The sequence below is a fragment of the Arachis hypogaea genome, chromosome 10 (assembly GCF_003086295.3).
Source record: "Arachis hypogaea cultivar Tifrunner chromosome 10, arahy.Tifrunner.gnm2.J5K5, whole genome shotgun sequence".
Classification (NCBI taxonomy): domain Eukaryota; kingdom Viridiplantae; phylum Streptophyta; class Magnoliopsida; order Fabales; family Fabaceae; genus Arachis; species Arachis hypogaea.
The window spans coordinates 20,199,031-20,220,408 of NC_092045.1; the positions used below are offsets into that span (position 1 = coordinate 20,199,031).

Genomic DNA, 21,378 nt, shown 5'->3' on the forward strand with positions numbered 1-21,378 from the left:
TGAGGTCTTCAAGAAAGGTCTTCCGAGTAGGATTGATGATGGTTTCTCTGAGTTATTTTGGAGCATCTCCAGGATGTAAAAATCAATGGGGAAAGTGAGACCTTTAATACCCACTAATACATCTTCAGCAACTCCAGCCACTGTAATAATACTTTTATCTGCTAACACAAAATGAGCTGCCAACCTTTTTAAGGGAGGGAGCCTCAAAACATCATATACAGATAAATGCATTATACTAACACATGCTCCTAAATCACACATGCAGTCAGAAAATATCACACCTCTAATGGCACAGTTAACCATGCATGGACCTAGGTCACTACATTTTTCAGGTATATGTCCCATTAAAGCAGATATAGAACTACCTAAAGGAATAGTTTCTAATTCATTAATTTTGTCTTTATGTATGCATAAATCTTTTAGAAACTTTGCGTATTTAGGTACCTGTTGAATAACATCAAAAGGGGAACAGTTATCTCAACCTTTTTGAATATTTCTACCTTTTTGGGATCAGGTTCCAACTGCTTCCTGGGCTTCCTTGCAAGTTGTGAAAATGAAATAGGAATGGCGGTTTCTACAGTGTCTACGCCCTTTGGTGCTTCTTCCTGTGATTTAGCGTCTTCTTCCTCAGCCATGTCCTGTATATCCTTTTCTTCCTCAACATCTTCTAATTCCACTACCTCTTCAGCTGAGGCGTGTTCAGGTGGGTTTGGCTCTTCCTGATTCCTCTCTTGCAATGTGGTTCCAGACCTTAGGGTGATGGCATTAATGCCTCCCTTTGGATTGGGTAATGGTTGAGAGGGGAGTCCACTAGAGCTTGAGGACTGGTTGTTGGAGTTGTTCATTGATCCAATCTGTGAGACAAGGGCTTGCAAAGTAGAAGTCAGACCATTCAGAGTAGCAGTAAAGTTGTTTTCTATGGCCTGTTTTCTCCGATCAATAGATTGTAGTAACTCATCATTAGGAGATGAAGAGAGATAAGTGATCTGAGAGGTCTACTGAGATGCTTGAGGCTACCTTAGATGAGGTACTCTATAGGCCTAATTCTGATTCTGCTGCCTGAAGTTGTTATTGTTATTCCACCTCTGATTTCCATTGTTATCTTTGCCTCCTCTATTATGATTGTCCCTCCAATCTTGGTTAGAATTATCTCTCCAACCTTGGTTAGAGTTATCCTGCCATCCATGGTTATAGCTGCCACCTTGATTGTAACATTGATTGGGGCGGTCATAGAAGTTATGAGTGGCTACTACAGTGTGGTCTTCCGGTTGGAGTTGTGGACACTCATCAGTGTAATGACTGTAATCTGTACAGATTCCATATACTCTTTGTGGAACCAACTGCTGGCTGTGCTGTGGTGGAGAAGGCTGAACTTGGTGAGGCTGTTGTTGACTTAGCTGCATCTGCTTCAGCAAGTTAGTCATTTCACATAAGTTCTGAGCTATAGCAGCAGTCTCTTTGCTAGTGGATACCTCTGCAACAGCTCTTGACCGACTTTGTTTCTGCCTGTGATTCCTAGTAGATTCGGCTAAGTTGCTGATCAATTGCCATGCTTCTTCCGTAGTCTTGTACTTTTTCATAGACCCATTCTAGCACCTTCCAATGTGGTCCTGTCTTGAGATTTCATGCCCTGTGTAAAGTAGCTGAGTAACACTATCTTGTCAATCATATGGTGTGAACATGCCTCTAGAAGATTATTGAAGCGTTCCAAGTATTCATAGAGAGTTTCAGATTCATCCTCAACGATCATGGACATGTCTTTCCTCAGTTTATCGGCAACTTCAGCTGGAAAGAATTTCTCCAAAAATTCTCTTCTAAGCGTATCCCAGTTGGAAACAGTCATTTTGGGTTGAGTGTAATACCACTCTCTTGCCTTTCCCTCAAGAGAGAATGGGAAGGCTTTTAACAGAATGGAGATTTCATCAGTGCCATCACGCTTAACAGTAGAACAGGCAGTCTGAAAATCCCTAAGGTGCTTAATAGGCTCTTGAACAGGTAAGCCATGAAACTTGGGCATCAAGTTGAGTAGTGAAGACTTTATTTCGAAATCCACAGCCACTGCTGGGTGGTGTGCCTGGAATGGTTGTAGTGTAAAATCAGGGGCTCCTTCCTCTTGGATAGTGACTCTCCTAGGTGCTGCCATGTCACCTGCACGTAAATCAACTGGATCAGTAGAGAGAGAACTTGTTTCTTCCTTAGATGACGTTTCAAGTTCGTCCTCAGAGAGGATTCGCCGACACCGAGCTTGCCTTATACGTGAAAGAGTTCCTTCAATCTCAGGGTCAAATACTGGCAAACTTGGATTAGGAAGTGAACGTGTCATTTAACGAAAGAAACGTACAGCTCATAGTGACAAAATAAAAAGAAAAATTACAAATAAATAAATGCCAATCAATAAATTAACACACTGTTGCAACTCCCTGGCAACGGCGCCAAAAATTGACGTGGCGGAAATTGGCGAGTTAAGAATTTATTAATAAAAATACCTTGCAAGTACAGTCCTTAACCAGCCGAAAATGCGCTTATCAATTTAAAAGGGTTGTCACAATATTGAAATTAAAATACTGGGAGTATGAATCCTAGGTCGTCTTCCAACGAGTTGCAGAGAAATGTGCTATTTTATCAATCAAGTGTTTTCAAAAATGGTTGAGTTGATAACAGGAAATTAAATTAGAGAATTTAATTAATCTTAAATAAAAGTCTTGAGTGGGAGTAGATTAGTTGGAAGCCCTATTCTTGTTGAAGTACTCTCAAGATTAACTAATAATTGGAAGTTGCTCTGCTTAGTTATCCCTTACTAGGTAAAGGGAAGTCAAGCAAGTTGGAAAGCTGTTTCTAGTCACAAGTCCTAATCCTCTCCCTTGGGGAGGACTAGTGTCAATGATTAGAGGTTGATCCAACAATAATTCCAATTATAATTTCTCTCTTGAATGATTCAACTCAAGGGTTCCTTTCAATCATCTCCCAATCAAGTTATGGAACTACTCACTCATCATAATTATAAACTTCACAGAATTAATGGGGAAAATAAAAGAAGACATGATGAATAATAATGAAAAGGATTAATTGAAAATAAAAATAGTCTATATTAATAACTCATGAAAATAATCCAATGTCAACTCTAGGGGAATTAAGAATATGGAAGAATAAATGAAAAGTAAATAACAGAATATAATGACTAGTACCGAAGGTAGACTCTTCTCAAAAGCTAAAGCCAAAACATTCAAAATCCTAACTATGAACGTTCAAGTGAGTAAAACCTAAGGGAGGAGCAATTTCAGATCTTGAAATTAAAAATTATGCGGAATGAATGTATGTATGTTTCTGCATGTTTTCTGGCTCTAATATTTGTTTTTCCGCCAAAAACTGGGTTGAAATCCGGCCCAGAAACTCTGCAATGACTTTTGAAATTCTGCAGATTGCGCACGTCACGCGGCCGCGTCATCCACGTGTTCGTGTCACTCGGCGTTTCTCGTACCACGCGTGCGCGTCGTCCACGCATTCGTGTCGTTCATGCAGCTTCCAATCCGCGCGGTTGCGTCAGGCACGCGAGCGTGTCACTGTTATTTCTTCCAACTCGCGCGGTCGCGTCAGCCACGCGACCGCGTGACTTCTCGCTGGTTATCTCCTCAATTCTTTGTGTTCCTTCCATTTTTCCATGCTTCCTTTCCAATCTCCAACTCATTCATGCTCTATAAAGCCTGAAACACTTAACATACAGATCACAGCATCGAATGGAATAAAGGAGAATTAAAATACCTAATTAAAAGTCTTTAGGAAGTAAGTTTTCAGTCATGTAATAATTTTAGGAAGGAAATATAAATGCATGCTAATTATATGAATAAGTGGGTAAAGATCATGATAAAACCACACAATTAAACACATTATAAACCATAAAATAGTGGTTTATCATCGATCCAACCAGTTCGTATAAGCCTCACCCCACTCGCGTAAACGCTGATAACGCGTCTCGTACTCTCGAACTATTCGCGAGTATCCTGTTAATTAAAAAAAGACCCACCATAAAAAACGTTCATCATAATAACTGAGTTCAAGAGCAAATGTAATTGTAACTATCATACCTATGTTAACGATAAGCTTCTGCAGATACGGAGCCTTGAATTTCCTCAAAAAGTTGGACTCTATATGTTTGATACAGAACATGTGGAATGCTCTGGGAAGAGACCAAGCTCCGTTACTACGATCAATAGCTGACCTAATGGAATCGTGCCGATCGGAGATAAGGCCCACACCATCACGTGTCACAACATGCTGTCGCAAGTTACTAAGGAAAAAGTGCCAAGACTCAGATGTCTCTCCCTCAACTATCGCAAATGCAATAGGCACGATGTTGTTGTTGCCATCCTGTGAGACGGCAACCAACAAACAACCCTTGTATTTTCCATACAAATGAGTTCCATCTACTTGCACTATTGGCTTGCAATGTCTGAATGCTCTAATACAAGGGTAATAACTCTAGAAGACTCGGTGTAGTACATGAATATTAGGAACCAAGTTATCTCCCTGATACGCGGGCATTGTTTCAAAATGAACGACTGCGGATGGCTCTTTGTGACACATGGCCTCAAATCATATCGGCAAGGCTTCATACGAAGCTTCTCACCCTCCGAAAATTGACTCCACTACCTTCTGTTTTGCCAACCATGCTTTGCGATAACTTATGGTGTAGTTAAACTTTGCCTGTACTTCCGCAATTACTGATTTCACCTTTATAAACGGGTCAACTTCTACCAATGGCTTTATTGCTTATACAACTGTGTTGGAATCCAACTTTAAATGATCTTGAGAAATAGTGGTCCTAATACAGGTGTGACTACCATTGTATCTCCTTATCTCTCACCTTTATAATTCATTCAATCAACAATTAATCAAAAGATATAAAATACAATATTTTTCATTTTTTTCTTTTATAATTTTATCAATATAGAAATAGTAACCCAAAGTATAGAAAGTCTCTATGTATCTATGATGATATATTATTACATGCATAGAGCATAAAGTCATGTCAAATGACAATGTTGGATGATTTAATTTGAGTATGCAATAGTAAATTATGAAAATGACATAGATGTCACTTTGATTATTGAGCGTAATAAATGCGTTGCGTCAAACTATATATAGGCAATCTAAAATTAAATTAGTGATAATGTGTGCATTCACGTGAATGTTTGTATGCCTAACAAACATCCACGTCGAGTTTCATTTCTTATGACCTGGTGTTTGGTGTTTACAAATTACAACCACTTTAATTAAGTCCTGTCTTGGGTTCTCTCTATACTAATAAGAGAAACTAATTAAACAAGCTAATTAATATATAATTAAGCTAGATAGCTATAAAAATTAACACTCATTTATGAAAGAGTCAAATCTACACAACCCATACAACCCTTTGGCGGCGCCGAAGCTAAAAGAGATAACCGTGTTTATTTCCATTCATCCCCCTTTAATTTGTATATGGACCCAAATTAAATTAAGCCATGATAATATAATATATAGTCACAACTTCTAGTTTGTTCTCATTATCTAGTTCTTGCTGCCCCTAACGTAATTTGAACATTTGCTATATTTGCTACATTGAATTGATGCGAGTATATAATGTGATACATGACGATTAATCACTCCCTTTTCTATAACGAAAATATTAAGAAAACAAAAAATAATCAGTATAAATAGTTTAAATTTATTTTATGTAATATTTATTTGTTATTTAATATATAAATAAAATTAAAAATAATAAATTTTAACACTTTTTTATTAATATTTTTTAGTTATCAAATATTTTTATTTTTATAAACATATAATTAGGGATTTTTTAAATAAATTAAATAAACATATTATTTATAGAAATAAATAATTTGCAACTTTACGAAATTACATCTTATTACTTATTTCGTTTATAGTGTAAACAAAATAATTTTAAACATATTTCGTTTACACTGTAAACGAAATAAAGTTAAAAATGTGGCGGCTGTATAACGTTTGCACACGTTGTGTAGCGAATTTATTTTGTTTACAGTGTAAACGAAATACAAATTATTTCGTTTACACTGTAAACAAAATAAGAGCAGAAACGCCTATATATAAGAGTTTCGTTCACAGCGCCACCAAAAGCTAAAAATCTTTCATTTTCTTCACTTTTCTCCCATTTTATCCTTCTCTGATCAAATCTAAGAGTCACTTAAAGATTATGGCACGCGTCGATCAGCCCAATACAGACATTAATAGGCTGAACGCCACGTGGCACGTTGTCAAGACAGAAGACTTTGAGATTGATCGTGTTTTTTGTTTAGTGTTTATGTTAAACATGAAATAGAGACAAACCCAAAATAGCTCCTGACAATTACCTCAAAAGACAACGAGATCCTTGATAAAAAAAATACCAATCCGGCTCCTGAGCTTTACTTTTATGGGACGGATTAACCCCTGTGCAAAAAAAAAAACCAATGTTTTTTTTTTGTCACAAAGGCTAATCAGTCCTAAAAAAAATTATTAGAGACTGGGTTAGGGATTTAGGGTTTAGGATTTAGGGTTAATATGTTGTCATAGTATAAGTACCTTAATAGAAGTAATGTGCAGTAAATATTAGGTCTAGTAATATATTGTTCTAAGTAATTTGAATGACCCGAAAAAATGTTTGGGAAACTTTGATATGGATTTGGTAGTTAAAACTTTATTTGAGTTTGTTTTTAACACCTTAGTTATAAAAAAGGGTAATTAAGAGATATAATTACATATAAATATATAGAAGTTTGTATTTATTCAAAACAAAAATTTCTGAAATTTTATACTAAGTTGAATGTTATAATCATTTTTTGTTATTTTAATAAATATTTTTACGTAATGTACCTTATAAATTAGATAGAAAATGGATATTGTTATTATTTGTTTAAGTAATTATGTTTATTTAATTTAAATTACATAGATGTTTGTCAATTTAATTACGAAATTTTTATTTAGATATTTTATATTAAATTTAATTATATAGACATTTGCTGATTTAGGTACAAATTTTTTATTTAAATATTTTTATTTAAATTTATTTATAAACACGTTTTTATTTATTTTAGTTATGCATTTAATAAGTAATTGGTTTTATTTAAATGATTTGAAAGTGTAGATTACATGTATGTTTAGTCATTTGTTAATTTAATTTTATAATTCAGTTTGAGTTGTTATATAAACGTCTGTTGGTTGGATGAAATTTTTTAAAGTTAGATAAAATAATAGTTAAATTAATTTATTTTAAAAAATAAATTATTAGAATTATCTAATTTGAAGTTTTTATAGCTTTATAGGTCGACCGACTCTTGATATTGATTTTTTATTATTTACCAGTTGGGTCGTCTACTTCTATTCAGGAGAGTTATCCATAGACTTTCACTACCAGACGCCATTTTTTCCTACTCGTCCGACTTCTTTTCACCCACTACCAGTGATGTTTTTCAATATCAGACTCTTCAGCTCTAACAACGAGACAACTCGCCGTATATACAACAATATGAAATTCTCACACTCAAAAACGATTTCATTATCACCATTTCTCATAAGACAATTGGGATATACACATATAACCAAATATCCACTACTACTAGACATTACGGTTAATTTGCGAAAGAAAAGGTTTAGAAGAAGTAGTGAACTTGTTGTGAAGAATACAAAGAGTTGCACATCTTTTTATAGTTGCTGATAATTTGTCGTAACGTATTTAGTTGACACTATAAACAAAATAATTTTGCACGTATTTCGTTTATACTATAAACGAAATAAACACGCCTCAGCATGTCAATCTTATTTCATTTACAATAAAAACAAAATACGTACAAAATTATTTTATTTACATTGTAAATGAAATAAGAAATAAGTAATAATACGACGTAATTTTATAAAAATACTATAAATTATTTATTCCGTAAATAATATATTTATTTAATTTATATAAAAACAATCCTATAACTAGCTAGCTAGATAGCTAATTTAATTTTCTAAATGTAACATTTCCAATTTGAGAAATAGCGTGACACAACTATTAAAATGGCTAGTTGGCATACTGATTAATTAGTTTAGTAAGTAATTTACGCAAGAATTTAATAACTATATATAGTAGGAACATTTTGTGACATAAGATGATATAAGTAAACGAGGATTCCTGTTTTTAAAATTCTTAGTATATAATATATCACATATACTAGCTTAGCTAGTAAGACAGCGGTGCATTTAAATTTTCAAAAGAACATGCATAATATAATTACATGGTGGAGTTCATGGTGGACTCTATAATAATAATAATAATAATAATAATAATAATAATAATAATAACCATCAATTGCAAGCCTCTAATTATTTTTTTATTTGGTATTAAAATTGTCTTTTTTAATAAAATAATTTTTTAAATGACGAACATATTATATTCTTATTCCTTTTCGATTTTGCACAAAATACTTTATATGTTCATTTGTCTCTAAACCCTCAAACATTAACCACAATATTTCAGAATCAATATGAGTGCTTCATACCCTAATCCAGAGTCGGAAACGACGAAGGCTGTTCTTGTAGAGAAGAGAACAAGCGAGTTTGATTTGTTCGAAGGAAGGGTCTTGAACAATTAGTGATGAGGCATATTCGCAGAGTTGGCGTAGATATGATTTCTCTCCTTCCATTGACTATGGTATCTCTCCTCCTAATAGTTAATTTCCTTTTATTCATGATTGAATGGAGACCAAATGTGTTTGTAGTGACACTAGTGATTAATATCTCCGTGAGGAAAATATCTTAGCATTGTGGTTCAAGGATCCTATAGATAAAGACATGGAGAATAATCTAAAGTTATTTCAAGGTGATGCAGATTTGATTGCCATGTGTAAAATAGTTGAATTAAGAGAACATGTAGAGTTGTTTGTTGTGCACAAGATTGAGGAGGAGGATGTGTTCCCTGATGCTGGCTACATTGATGTTGGGAGAAATCAAGGGATTGATAATAAAGGTGAGAGACAAGAGATGGTGGTGTATGCTGGAGAACAGGCTGAGTATGGTTAGCAACTGCATTAAGAAGGTAACAATATGACTGATATAGTCGATAAACCTAATGAGGCAGGACAAAACTAACCTGAACCAGGTGCTGATGTTACTAGGGTAGAGTCTAGTGACAGTGACAAGGATGAGCATCATGAAGCTAAGTTTGCTAATATGGGTGGATGTGATAGTGATAGTCTCTATTCAGAGTATAAACCATCTGAATAGGAAGATGATAGTACAGATGATTTACACGTCACCAACAATGAAATGAGCTTGATCCTAATATTAGTGGGTTCGAGGATGTGAATGTCACGATTGATAAATGTAGGGTAGCAAAGAAGAAAGGTGTGGGAACTGAGGATTTTGAAGATGATAAAGGAGTTGATAGTGATGAATTAAAATTGGACTACGAGGTTGGAGTTGGGGCTGATAAGAATGGTAGAAATGAGAGGTCAGACTCAGACCATGAGAGAGTGAGGTATCCAGTTCACAGGGCACAAAAAGACATGAAGTAATACAAATGAGAAATTGGAACACTGTATGCATCTCAGGAGGAATTCAAGAACACTGTCATTGCATATGCTATGCAGACTGCAAGAGCTATTACATTCAAAATGCGTGATCCTAAGAGGATACTGACAGTTTGTTCTGATGAATGTCTTTTTTGGCTATACGATGCCAAAATGGGAGAAGAGAATACTTGGTAGTTTAGAAGGATGAATTTGAAGCACACGTGCATACAAGCACACAGAGTGAAAATTCTACACTCCAAATGACTTAGCAAGGCATTTAAGAAGAAAGTTGAATCAAATCTCAAAGTAAAGATAAAGGAGTTGGTTTCCAAGGCACATAAAAAGTGAAACTTAACTGTGACTAAATCAATGACTTCTAGGACAAAGCAAATTGCATTAGATGAAATTCAGGTAATATTCAGAGAGCAATATAAGAGGATATATGACTGTGGACATGAGCTATTGAGAAAAAATTCAGGCTCTTCTATCTATATACAAGTGCAAAGGTCCTCTTATTTTGCCAATGAAGTGCAAACATTATCTATGACCTATTATTACATCTTTCAGAGGATCTATGTGTGTTTAAAAGCATACAAGCATAACTTTCAGCATTGCAAGCCATTCATTGGTATGGAGGAATACTTTTTGAAGACACCTTAGGATTAGACTAAGATCAGAGAGAAGGTTTAGGTCATCTGGGGAGTGGCGACCATATTGGTTTGCAACTCTAAAATACGAGGTTGTTAATCGTTTAAAAAAGTTTGTTGTTGACATAAGTACTCATGAGTATTCATGTAGAAGATGGCAGATGAGTGGCATACCTTATACGCATGTTGTTAGTTGCATCACGTTCAAGGGACTTAACTTGGAAGCTTTTGTGGACGACTTCTATAAGAAAGAAGCATACTTGAAGTGATACAAGTCAGTCATACACCATTGAATAGACATGATCTTTGGGTGAGGACAGATTATGGTGATGTTATACTACCACTTTATAGAAGGCCTGTCACCAACCTATAAAAAAGAGAAGAACAACTGCTGGAGAGAAAGAACGGAGTAGCCACACTCACTTGTCAAAGAGGGGACAAATCCAAAGATGCTCAATATATGGTTCAGTTAGACATAAGAAAGGGAGATGCCCTAACCTATTGAAGAGGTATGCTAATTTTTTAATTTTTCATAGCTTGTCTGATGTTTGACCTAAGTCTAATAGTGTCCTCTATTTAATTTGCATATATCTATTAGGCCTATCCATCAAAGAAGTTTAACAAGAAAAGAATAAGACAACAAGCACCAACTTGCATCCTCAAACTGCCAAGGGAAGAAGAAAGACTGCATCTTCACAGTCCACTACTAAAATAGGTGTCAAAAAAAAAATTTCTTCAGCAACACAGTCTATAACTCTTCAGCCCATTCCAACTCTACATCACAGTCCAAAAAGCCTAGAGGCAGGCCCAAGAGAACAATTAAGCCCAACTCTTCGGCCCAAAAAGTACCACAGTCCAAAAAGCACAACAACCCAAGAAGTAAATATCACAGCCCAAGAAGTTCAGCACCTTCTTCATTCTCTTAGCCCAAAAATTCAGCTCCTTCATCATTATAGTCAAACACCACATCCCTTTCAATATTTCACCCAATCCTTACCACATCATCAACACAGCCACCAGACCAACATAAAATGTAGTGAGACAAACATCAAGCCAACCAATTAAACAATTCTCTATGAGAAATTCTAGAGCACTTCATATTTCTCCACAAAAATTAAGGTTGATGACAAAATTACCTCCAAAAAATGGGAATTACGTTAAAAAATTTGGACAAATAAAACATATTTTGATATTTAGATAAAATGCATATGGTCTTATTTTAGGATAAGTTAATATTAAATTTTAGTAATGTCATGCAAGTGTTGTTAGCTTGATTTTATTCTGGACTAATTGCATGTTGGTGATATTTTGGTTATGAGTTACTCAATGTTGTTCTGCATTATTAGCTTGGACCATTTATCCTATTAAAATTTAGTTGGTTGTGAAAAACTATGTTTATTATCTATGTTATTCAATATCTACTATGTTAATATTACTTAGTTTGTTTATGGAATTATTCATTTATCAATACCAATAGCAGACTTATAATAACAAAATTATATAAAATAAATTAATGGAACCCATCTAATTGCCAAACTAAAATTCTGATCTCATTTCAAAAACCAACCATTGTTACTTAATTATGATTTATACATATCTGAAATAGAATTTAACCTAACTGAAATAAGGGACCTATATAAATAATAAATCCTAACCTCATTTATCCATCTAATTCTAAGCACACACTGAAAATAACAAAACCAGCAATAAACTCTAAACCAAAACAGCATACTTTATCCAGACTCCAACACACTATTTAGACAATATTCAATGGAATTACACATGGTTGCCTTACTTTAGAGAAATTCTGCAATAGCAAATAAACAAAACTAACCCACCCAATAAACACCTAACACAACAACTACCTTCAGCTTTCATTCTGCAACTTTCGTTCTTAATTTTAGAGACAAAATCTTTCTCCTCGTTCTTGCAATTTTTGAGTGTTCTACTTCTGTCTTTGGGTCTGCCCAACGAAAGAAATTGCATCCTTGTTGAACCTACACAAACCCACCATTATCACTCTTCAATCCACCACACAAATAGCTCAATTAAAAAGAAAACAAATCCTTAAAATAGACACAGCTCCAGAATCTATGACCAGGGTTCTCCTTTGTCCCTGAAATTCGCAAAACAGGCCTCTCACCATGGGAGCAAAGTAGCGAAGAATATTTACTTCAAAAAGAGGTTGAGATTTAGGAAGTCATGGAATTCTCTCCCTAAGGGATTCACGATGGTGGAGTCTACAACGGTGAAAGGCCACATAACTTTACCTTTTGTTAGTTCATTATTTATTCATAATTTTTTTTATTATCATAACTACCAGTAACAAACGAAAGGGCATTTTTGTCCAAAAAAATTAGAAAGAACGATTTTAATATTAAATAAAATGTTGGGGATGATTTTAAATAAAAAACTAGGTCAGGGATAATTTTGATTTTGACTCTAAACTTTAGAGACTAAACAGTACTTATTCCTATATCAAACATTTTATAACACATAATATCTCTTGCTATATTTTTATTTATATTTTGATTATAAATGTAAATTTAATTTGAATATATTATTTATAAAATTTGATTATATATATAACTAATAAAAAACTTATACTACCAATATATAAAAATATCATAAAATTATTTATTTTAAAAATTTAAAGTGAAATAAAAAAATATATAAATAATCCTATTTCTATAAACAAAACCTACAGAGTATCATAATGCATTTCTACACATATAAATATATTTTTAAATATTTGACAATATTTTTCACCGTTAAAAATAAAAAATCTGACGTGTTTTTATTTTATTTTTGAAAAAGTTTATAAATCAATTATCTGATTTTATGATACTAGTGATAGCTGGACTCACACGGTAATGACTAATGAAAATTCAAGGCTAAGCCCCTATCAGCAGAATAGGTTTCTATTATTTTTCAAGAGTCCGAGAACAATGTAGACACTTCACTTCAACCCTTTCTTAACCCTCTTGAATTTGTGCAATAATAATAATAATAATAATGGATTAATTACCTAGTTTTGATAGTATATGTGATGCGGAATTTATAAGAAAGATTAACAAGTAAAACAACCAATCAACACTGAAAACGTGCCCCCAAATTGCACAAGTGCCCCTCCCATTGGTACCCCTATGCGCCTTAATTATTATCTTATGTGAGTGAAATATCCGCAAGTACAAAAAAAAAAAGATAAACTAAATAATTAAGACACGCGATTAATTTAACAAATAGAAAAATTGATTAATAAGAAAATAAACTAAATCTTGAGTACCCAAATGAGCCTTGTTGACATGGATATTACTGGGGTAGCGGCTAAACCGCCCCATTATAAATACACACACCTAACTCTCATTTTGTCAATCATGCTCCGTATGTTGCTTTTAGTAACTAGTCCCTTCTAATCATCACTACCTTTTTGTCTTTTTTTTAGTTAGTATTTTCTGATCATAAGAAAATAGAAATGGGAAGTGGAAACTCGCCATGTGCTTCATGCAAGCTTCTTAGACGGAGGTGTGCCAAGGATTGCATCTTCGCACCTTATTTCCCTTCCGATGACCCTCAAAAGTTCGCCATTGTTCACAAGGTCTTTGGTGCTAGCAACGTTAGCAAAATGTTACAGGTAATGATCTCTATCTACACTTATATTACCAGTACACAAACAGATGAATCATATTAAAACATAAAATATATATTAAAAGTGTGAAAAATATCATGTGTTTATATGTCACTATATAATAAGCTGATTTTAGTATATAAATATATATGAATGAAGTTTGTTAGAGATAAAACTATTTTTGTAATTTTTTTATTAATTTAAATTTTTAGAAGACCTAGTTTAATGACATAATTTAAAAAGATTAAATATAAGTATTTATGTATCTGTTCTTAACTTCTTATAAATTTAATCTTTCGAAAATATAATTTCATAACATGACAGAGTAAATAACTATAATGTTTGGTCATTTTTAGGAGCTTCCGATTCATCAAAGAGCAGATGCAGTGAGTAGCTTGGTATACGAAGCGAACGCAAGGGTTCGTGACCCGGTGTATGGATGCGTGGGAGCCATATCATACCTTCAGAACCAAGTCTCAGAGCTTCAAATGCAGCTTGCTGTTGCGCAGGCAGAGATACTCTGCATCCAGATGCAGCATGAACCCTCTGTAGCCGCAGCAATACCCAATCCACAACAAATAATGGAGTTTCAAGAACAGAACAATAATAATAATGAACTCACTCACCATCACCATCACCATCATCAGTACCTTAACTTTGCAGCAGCTTCTTCTAGCAATGTAATCCATGATTCTCTCTCTAGAGAGACTTTCTTTGGACATGACATGGTTTCTTAATTCAGTAATGAAATTTCCTAACTTAATTGCTAATTGCTTTTTGGTCCTTTTCATCTATTATAACTTGTCATACAGAAATTCTTGAATGTGGACTAAAAAAAAATTAACAGAGTTATAGTGTATCCGGTTTTGATCCAAAAATATCATTAGTACTTGAATTTTATTTTATATATATATATATATATATATAACTCAGTATATCTTTATACAACATTTTAAAATTAAAAACAAAAGTATAAAAGAGAATTATATTTAATTTCTTTGAGATTGTATACTATTATTTTACACAACATTTTTTTTTATTTGTCATGTCTATACTAATTTTTTCAAATAAAAGTCAATGTCATATTTTATAAAAATAGGTATAATATTAGACTCCTAGATGACTTAATTCTTATTAAGGGATAATTCATATACTCTTATGGTTAAATAAATTACTATAGTGTGTAATATGCTTACTTTCAAATAAATCAAGTGTAATTAACCTTATATATATTATAATAAAATATAACAAAAAGCAGTGAAAGTTAGAACAGTAATGCTCCAAAAGTTTATGTATATAATATACATACATATGCGTGTTTGTATGTGTTGATGTAGATATATAGTATAGATAATAACATGAACTTTAATTTCTTCTTTGTTACGATAATGTTATTTAAGAATTTCTAATGTAAGTTCTGTACACTTGTTAATATAAAAAGTGTGGACAGTGGATGCAAATTCCAGAGTCAACTCTAGCATGTGATGAAATAATTTGGGGTATTCTGTAGAACTAATTAACCCACTAAACAATAATTAAGATGCTTTAACATTAATGCATCCAAACGAGGGTCGTCGGTGTTTTCTTTTTAATTATTTTAAACGGCAAACATTCTGATAGTTATTATTAAATACAAAACTAAATTACCTTGTAATCTTGAACGAACTTCACAAATGTATAGTAACTAAGCCCTTATCTGATATATATTATTAATTTTATAATTAAAATATATTATATGTTATTTTTTATTATAATTAAAATTAATTTTTTAAAATTAATTTTTTTTATTCTTTCAACCTCCTTTATCTCTTATATATCATTATCACTAATTATAAATTTAACAAGTAAATATATAATATGACAGTTTTTAATTATAATTAAAATTAAAATTAGAATATAGCTATATTATTATATTATTAATTTAACAATCAAAATATATCACATGACACTTTTATTAAAATTGAGATGAAATATTTTTTTTTCAAAATTAATAAACTCCATTTCTCCATTCTCTTATCTACTTCTCTCACTTTCTCTATTTCTTTCTACCCTACCCACTCTATATATATAACTTATAATTTATATTTTATATTACTAGTTTGACAAACCAAAATGTATCACGAAATATTCTTTCGTTACAATTAAAATAAAATATTTTTCTCTAAAATAAAAAACTCTCTCTCATTCTTCTTCTTTATCTTTTTCTTTTCTCTTTCGTTCTCTATCTCTTTCTGTCTTTTTGTTTTGCAAAAATAAAATTAATAAAATAATATACTTTAAATAAATTCATAAAATTATAAAAAATATATTAAATTTATAATAAAATATAACTAAAAAATAATCACATAATATTATTCACATAAAAATATATTATTATTATTATATGCCTATTTTTTATTTAATTTTAAATTTTTATCGCATATCTTTCTAATTTATATTTTTGTTTATTTTTCTTCAAATATTTATTACATATAATTTAAAAAAATACTAATATTGTGATTAATAATTAGAATCAAGATTCAATTGTTTCAAAAAAAATTATTTTTAATTAATTTTATAACTATTAATATAATTTTTTTATACTAATATCTAATTATATTTTTATATATAAATAAAAAAATATTATTTTTAAATAATATGTATAAAAATTAATTATTTTTATTTATGTAATAGACTTAACATCTAATTAAATATAAAATATACACATTAAATTTTTTTAAATTTAAGATAATAAATATTAAAATTAATTATTAATAAAAAATTAAATTCTTTTATATAAAAATAATAACTAAAAAATTTATTATTTATTTTTTTTAATCTACAGAGATTCTATTTTTTTAGTTAACATAAACTTTTGTTTCCTATAATTTTTTCTGTAAAAATAGTTTTATTTCATAAATATTTTATACTATAATTTATAATGTTAAAACAAAAACAACATAATTTTAAAAAATTTATATTTTTGTAATGTTAATCCGGACAAAAACAATGATATATAATAAATACAAGCGTTTTATTCTTGGTGGACCTCTACCAAGGTTGTCATGATCTTAAAAAGCAGCGCCATTTATCATAAATTGCTTGCTATGATTTCAAATAATCAGGATTGCTCCATTGAAACAACATATCTATTTAACCAATTTTGTATGATGTATTCAACTAAATCCATTTTAAGACTACCAATATACAGTTTTTGGACTCAACTAACTAAATCCATTTTTATTTATTTGTTTTGGAACAGAGAAGAGATATTTTAACAAATTTTCTAGTTGGGAAAAAATCACACAAATCCATAATATATATATATATATATATATATATATATATATATATATATATATATATATGGTAATTATTATTATAGTGGTTATATAATTTTGGCCGTATATTAAAAACTATTGCTAAAGTTTCATGTTATTTTTTGTAACATTTTTTATTTTTATTTTTAAAATTAATAAGTATTTTTAAATATTAAAAAAATTAATTTTAATTTTGGTAATAATTTTTTAAAATTGTTAGAAGTTGTATAGTTATTATAGCTATCATAATGATAACCAGAATAACATATATCATATGTATATAACTATCGTGTATATTAAAAATTATTCGTTAATCAGTAATTAATATAGAAATATATGTATTTAGGTTTTTATAATATTATTATATTACTGTAGATAAATTTGTTTATTTGTCTATTGTAAATATAAGTATTTTATTATAATATATTTGATTATTTTAATAATTATTTAACAAAAAATATATAAAATATTATGTATATAAATATATAATTACTAATTGAATGGTTGATTTTTAGAAAAGATAATATTTTTAGGAAAAGTATGAAGAGTCAATGTAAATGGTGTGTAATATGTACAATGAGGATATTTTTGTAATTAAAATTAAATAATAATTAAATTAATTAATTATTATTTATTTTCAATTTTAAATTCGACCCAAATAAGAATTCTAATTAATTAATTATTATTTATTTACTTCTTGGACATTCTCATCTTCTCTCAACAGTGCCGCCCTGCAACCCGCAACAGCCGCCATCGCGCATAGCCTCGGGAGACGCCGCCTGCGCACCGCGAAGGACCAAGCAACATCGTCGCGCAGCATAACTACCTTCCTCTTCCTCGTGTGAATGGAATTGCTTCTCCCCCAGTCTCATCCTCTCTCACCGTGCTGCGCCGCCACCTGCAGTAGCCCCCGTCACCCATAGCTTCGGGAGACGTTGCCGTGCACACCACAAACACCCTTGCATCACTGTCGTGCAGGTTGCGTCGTTTGCGCAGCCCTAAACCTGCTAGTCGGAAAAGCCCCTCCTCCAGCCGGCGACGTTTTACCCTCTGGCGTCTTCTTTATTTCCTTCTTGGACTATAAAAGGTCAGTATAAAGCTATTGTTCTAATCTATAGAGTATGTTTGTGTGACACCTAAGGTTCAGATGTTCTTTAATTTTGGAAATCGAACACCATGGAAACTGAGCTCAGCACTGCAAGAAGGCAGTGACGGACCTAGAAAAATTTAGTAGTGGGGACAAAAATATAATAAAATTTAGGTATAGATTTTTTTTGGGCCTTCCACGATGCCGAACAAATTAAGGACTAATTCATCATGATTTTGGGTTCCATTTAACAGTTTGTAATTGACTAGCAATGAGTTGCGTGCTACACATACGAGATGAAATTTGAACTCCCAATACTTACTTAAGCAGACAACTAAGCTATCACTTGACCAATCTAAATTGGTTAAGACATATTTAAAATTTTAAATGAGAACTATCTATACATATTAATAAGAATTAAAAATATATATACAATCACTTATTATAATATTTAAAATAATAAAATATAATTTCATACATACAATATAATATTTAAAATAACGAAAAAATCATTTATAACGACTTTTTTTTTTAATTTTAACATGACTAAATATTATTTTTTATATATTTTTTTAAACAATTATTTTACTTTTTATTATCTCATTAATTGTCAAATCTACTTATTATAATAGAGTATAAATAAATTTTTAACTAAAATAATTACAGTATATTAACATATAAATAATATGTTTTTTTATCATAAATAATTTTTAAAAAAATCACTAATAATTTAAGTTGTATTTAATTAAAAAACTAAATTTTAATTTAATTATCAATTAATTAACTAATATAATAAAATTAATTATCACTATTTTTTGAATTTATTTATTTATTTTTTATACTAAATCAAATTTAATAAAATATTTTTTGAATATAAAATAAAAAATATTTATATTTTATTTTAAAATAAACATAATATAATAAGTTATATATATATATATATATATATATATATATATATATATATATATATATATATATATATATATATATATATAAGTGTAAGTATTAGTTTTTTGAAAAATCTTTATGGGGCAAATGCCCCCTCTTCCTTATGCGTGGGTCCGTCCCTGCAAGAAGAGATTTTGTAGTAGGAATTTTTGGCTCTTCTGCTAAGCCTAGAACAATCAGGGCTCAAGCTTCTTTTGGTTTTTCTTCTATTGCTAATTCATGCCTTTGATTTGTTTGATTTATTAGATATATTCTGTGTTTTCTATAAAGTTAATCAATGATATGTGAACTATGGAGTTGTTGATTTTGATTTGCATATACACATATATATTGGTTATACGTGATTTTTATTTTCATAGCTAGACTGCTTACTTGATATCTAATTTTGGTATTGAATTGCAGCAAAAGTTTTTTATTTAAACCCTTTTTGTCTATGTGAATGTATACTCATTTAGGAATATTTGAGAGATTTTCTTACTAGGACTCATTTCTTTAATTTGCTTCTTAATTAATTCTAGCAGAATGTTAGATCAATGATTATGGACAACCAAAAAATATAGTTTGGCTATGTAATTTTTTCAAGTACAATTAGGTATTTTGCCAAATCATGTTGTGTTAATATGTAGTATTATCTAGTATAGCTGCTTTTTGTTACATCTCTTGATTTGATGAGTCTTGATATCATAATATGGAGAATTTGTATATTGTTAAGAAGCTTATGCCTCTCAAAAAAGTTTCTTACTGAAGTTACATTGCAAATATATCCTTGTGTTTGCCTTATTTTGGTTGTGATGATTCTTGTCATGTGTTGATGTTTCTCTTTGTGCTGCTCGAGAAACTGGTTGGCACATGACATGTACTTTGTTTTGATGCTGGTTTGATAATAGGTTCTCTCAAAAATGGAGGTGCACTTGTTTACAAGGCATGGCAGTATGGTAATAGTGTTGTTCCTCTTAGTTTTTGGCTCTTGGATTCCAATAGAAGTATGTATGTTGAACTGTATTTTTAAAATGTATGTATGTTGAACTGATTTAGATTTTAGACTATGGTTGATTTGCTTTTTTCTTTTCTTTATGCACTTATTATGCAACAATATGTTTCTTTTTAACATACCTGGTTGTGACATGTAAACTTGATGTTGTAAGATAAAAATTGAGTAATCTATATCTAAAATGGGAATGAATGACAATGGAGATTCTTTGTTGAGTGTTTGTCATAGGAGTATTGAGCTAAAAGTGCAGCTTTGTGACAAAAGTTTTGTAAATTGTTCAAGATAATAAATGAATCTAAGTGGATGTCTGTGCTTCTGCCGTTATTAAATATGATTGTATTTGAAAATGTAATGAGATTCTTTTGTACTTCTTGATAGAATAAATTCATGTATCTTTTGTTCCTATACTTGAGAACACTATAATAGCCCAAAACAGTAACACAATCTAAGAGTTAATACTATTGAAAGATCTCATTCAACGCCACATTGCATCTTCATATATGAAAATCATAGAAATGCATAAGTGTGTTTTTCAACATGGATTGCAAGTTGAAATATTATTTCCTCTATGTTCATTGATGCAACTTTCAAAAACCTGCAATTTCTTAAAATATGTGGTGGAGGATGAACTGATGGAGGCATGATGATTGGATTTTTGACGGTTTAGAATTTCTCAAATAAATTCTCGTCGAAGTATAGTTTCTAAATCAAGCAATAATCCTTTCATACAAAAAGTTGTTTGTCACTAAAACAAACCCCTAAAATTTATAAACCGAAGTATTCAAACCTCGGGTCGTTCTCCCTAGGAATTGTAATAAAGTGTCTTGTTATTGGTTGTGAGTTATTTTAGGGTTTTTAAGATTTTAGACGAGAAATATAAATGGCAAAGGAAATAAACTAACAACTAACAAAGCTCTTGGCAAGATATGAGTATTAGAAGTTCTATCCTAGTTATCCTCCTCAATTGTGACAACAAATTGTCCATTGCTCCCACTTAATTAACCTCTAACTATGGAGGAAAGTCAAGTGGATGAATTAATTTGATTCCTTAAGTCCTAATCAATTCCTAAAGGAGATACTAGCTTTAGAGGCATTCAAATCAATTAGCAACTTCTAATTGTCAATCAACAAAGGAATTAGATAACTCAAGAGTCACTAGTTACTCTACCAAAGCCAAGAGGAACAAAATCTATACTAAAATCCAACCAAGCGTTTCATCAAACACTTGGA

General features: G+C 31.1%; 1 protein-coding gene across 1 annotated transcript; it reads left to right on the plus strand.

Annotated features, from left to right (window-relative positions):
* Positions 1 to 13,557: 13,557 nt before the first annotated feature.
* Positions 13,558 to 14,590, plus strand: LOC112715344 (LOB domain-containing protein 12). Its single transcript, XM_025767100.2, has 2 exons — positions 13,558 to 13,826; positions 14,177 to 14,590. The coding sequence occupies exons 1-2, from the start codon at positions 13,668 to 13,670 to the stop codon at positions 14,555 to 14,557; spliced, it is 540 nt and encodes a 179-aa protein (XP_025622885.1). The 5' UTR covers positions 13,558 to 13,667; the 3' UTR covers positions 14,558 to 14,590.
* The last annotated feature ends 6,788 nt before the right edge of the window (positions 14,591 to 21,378 follow it).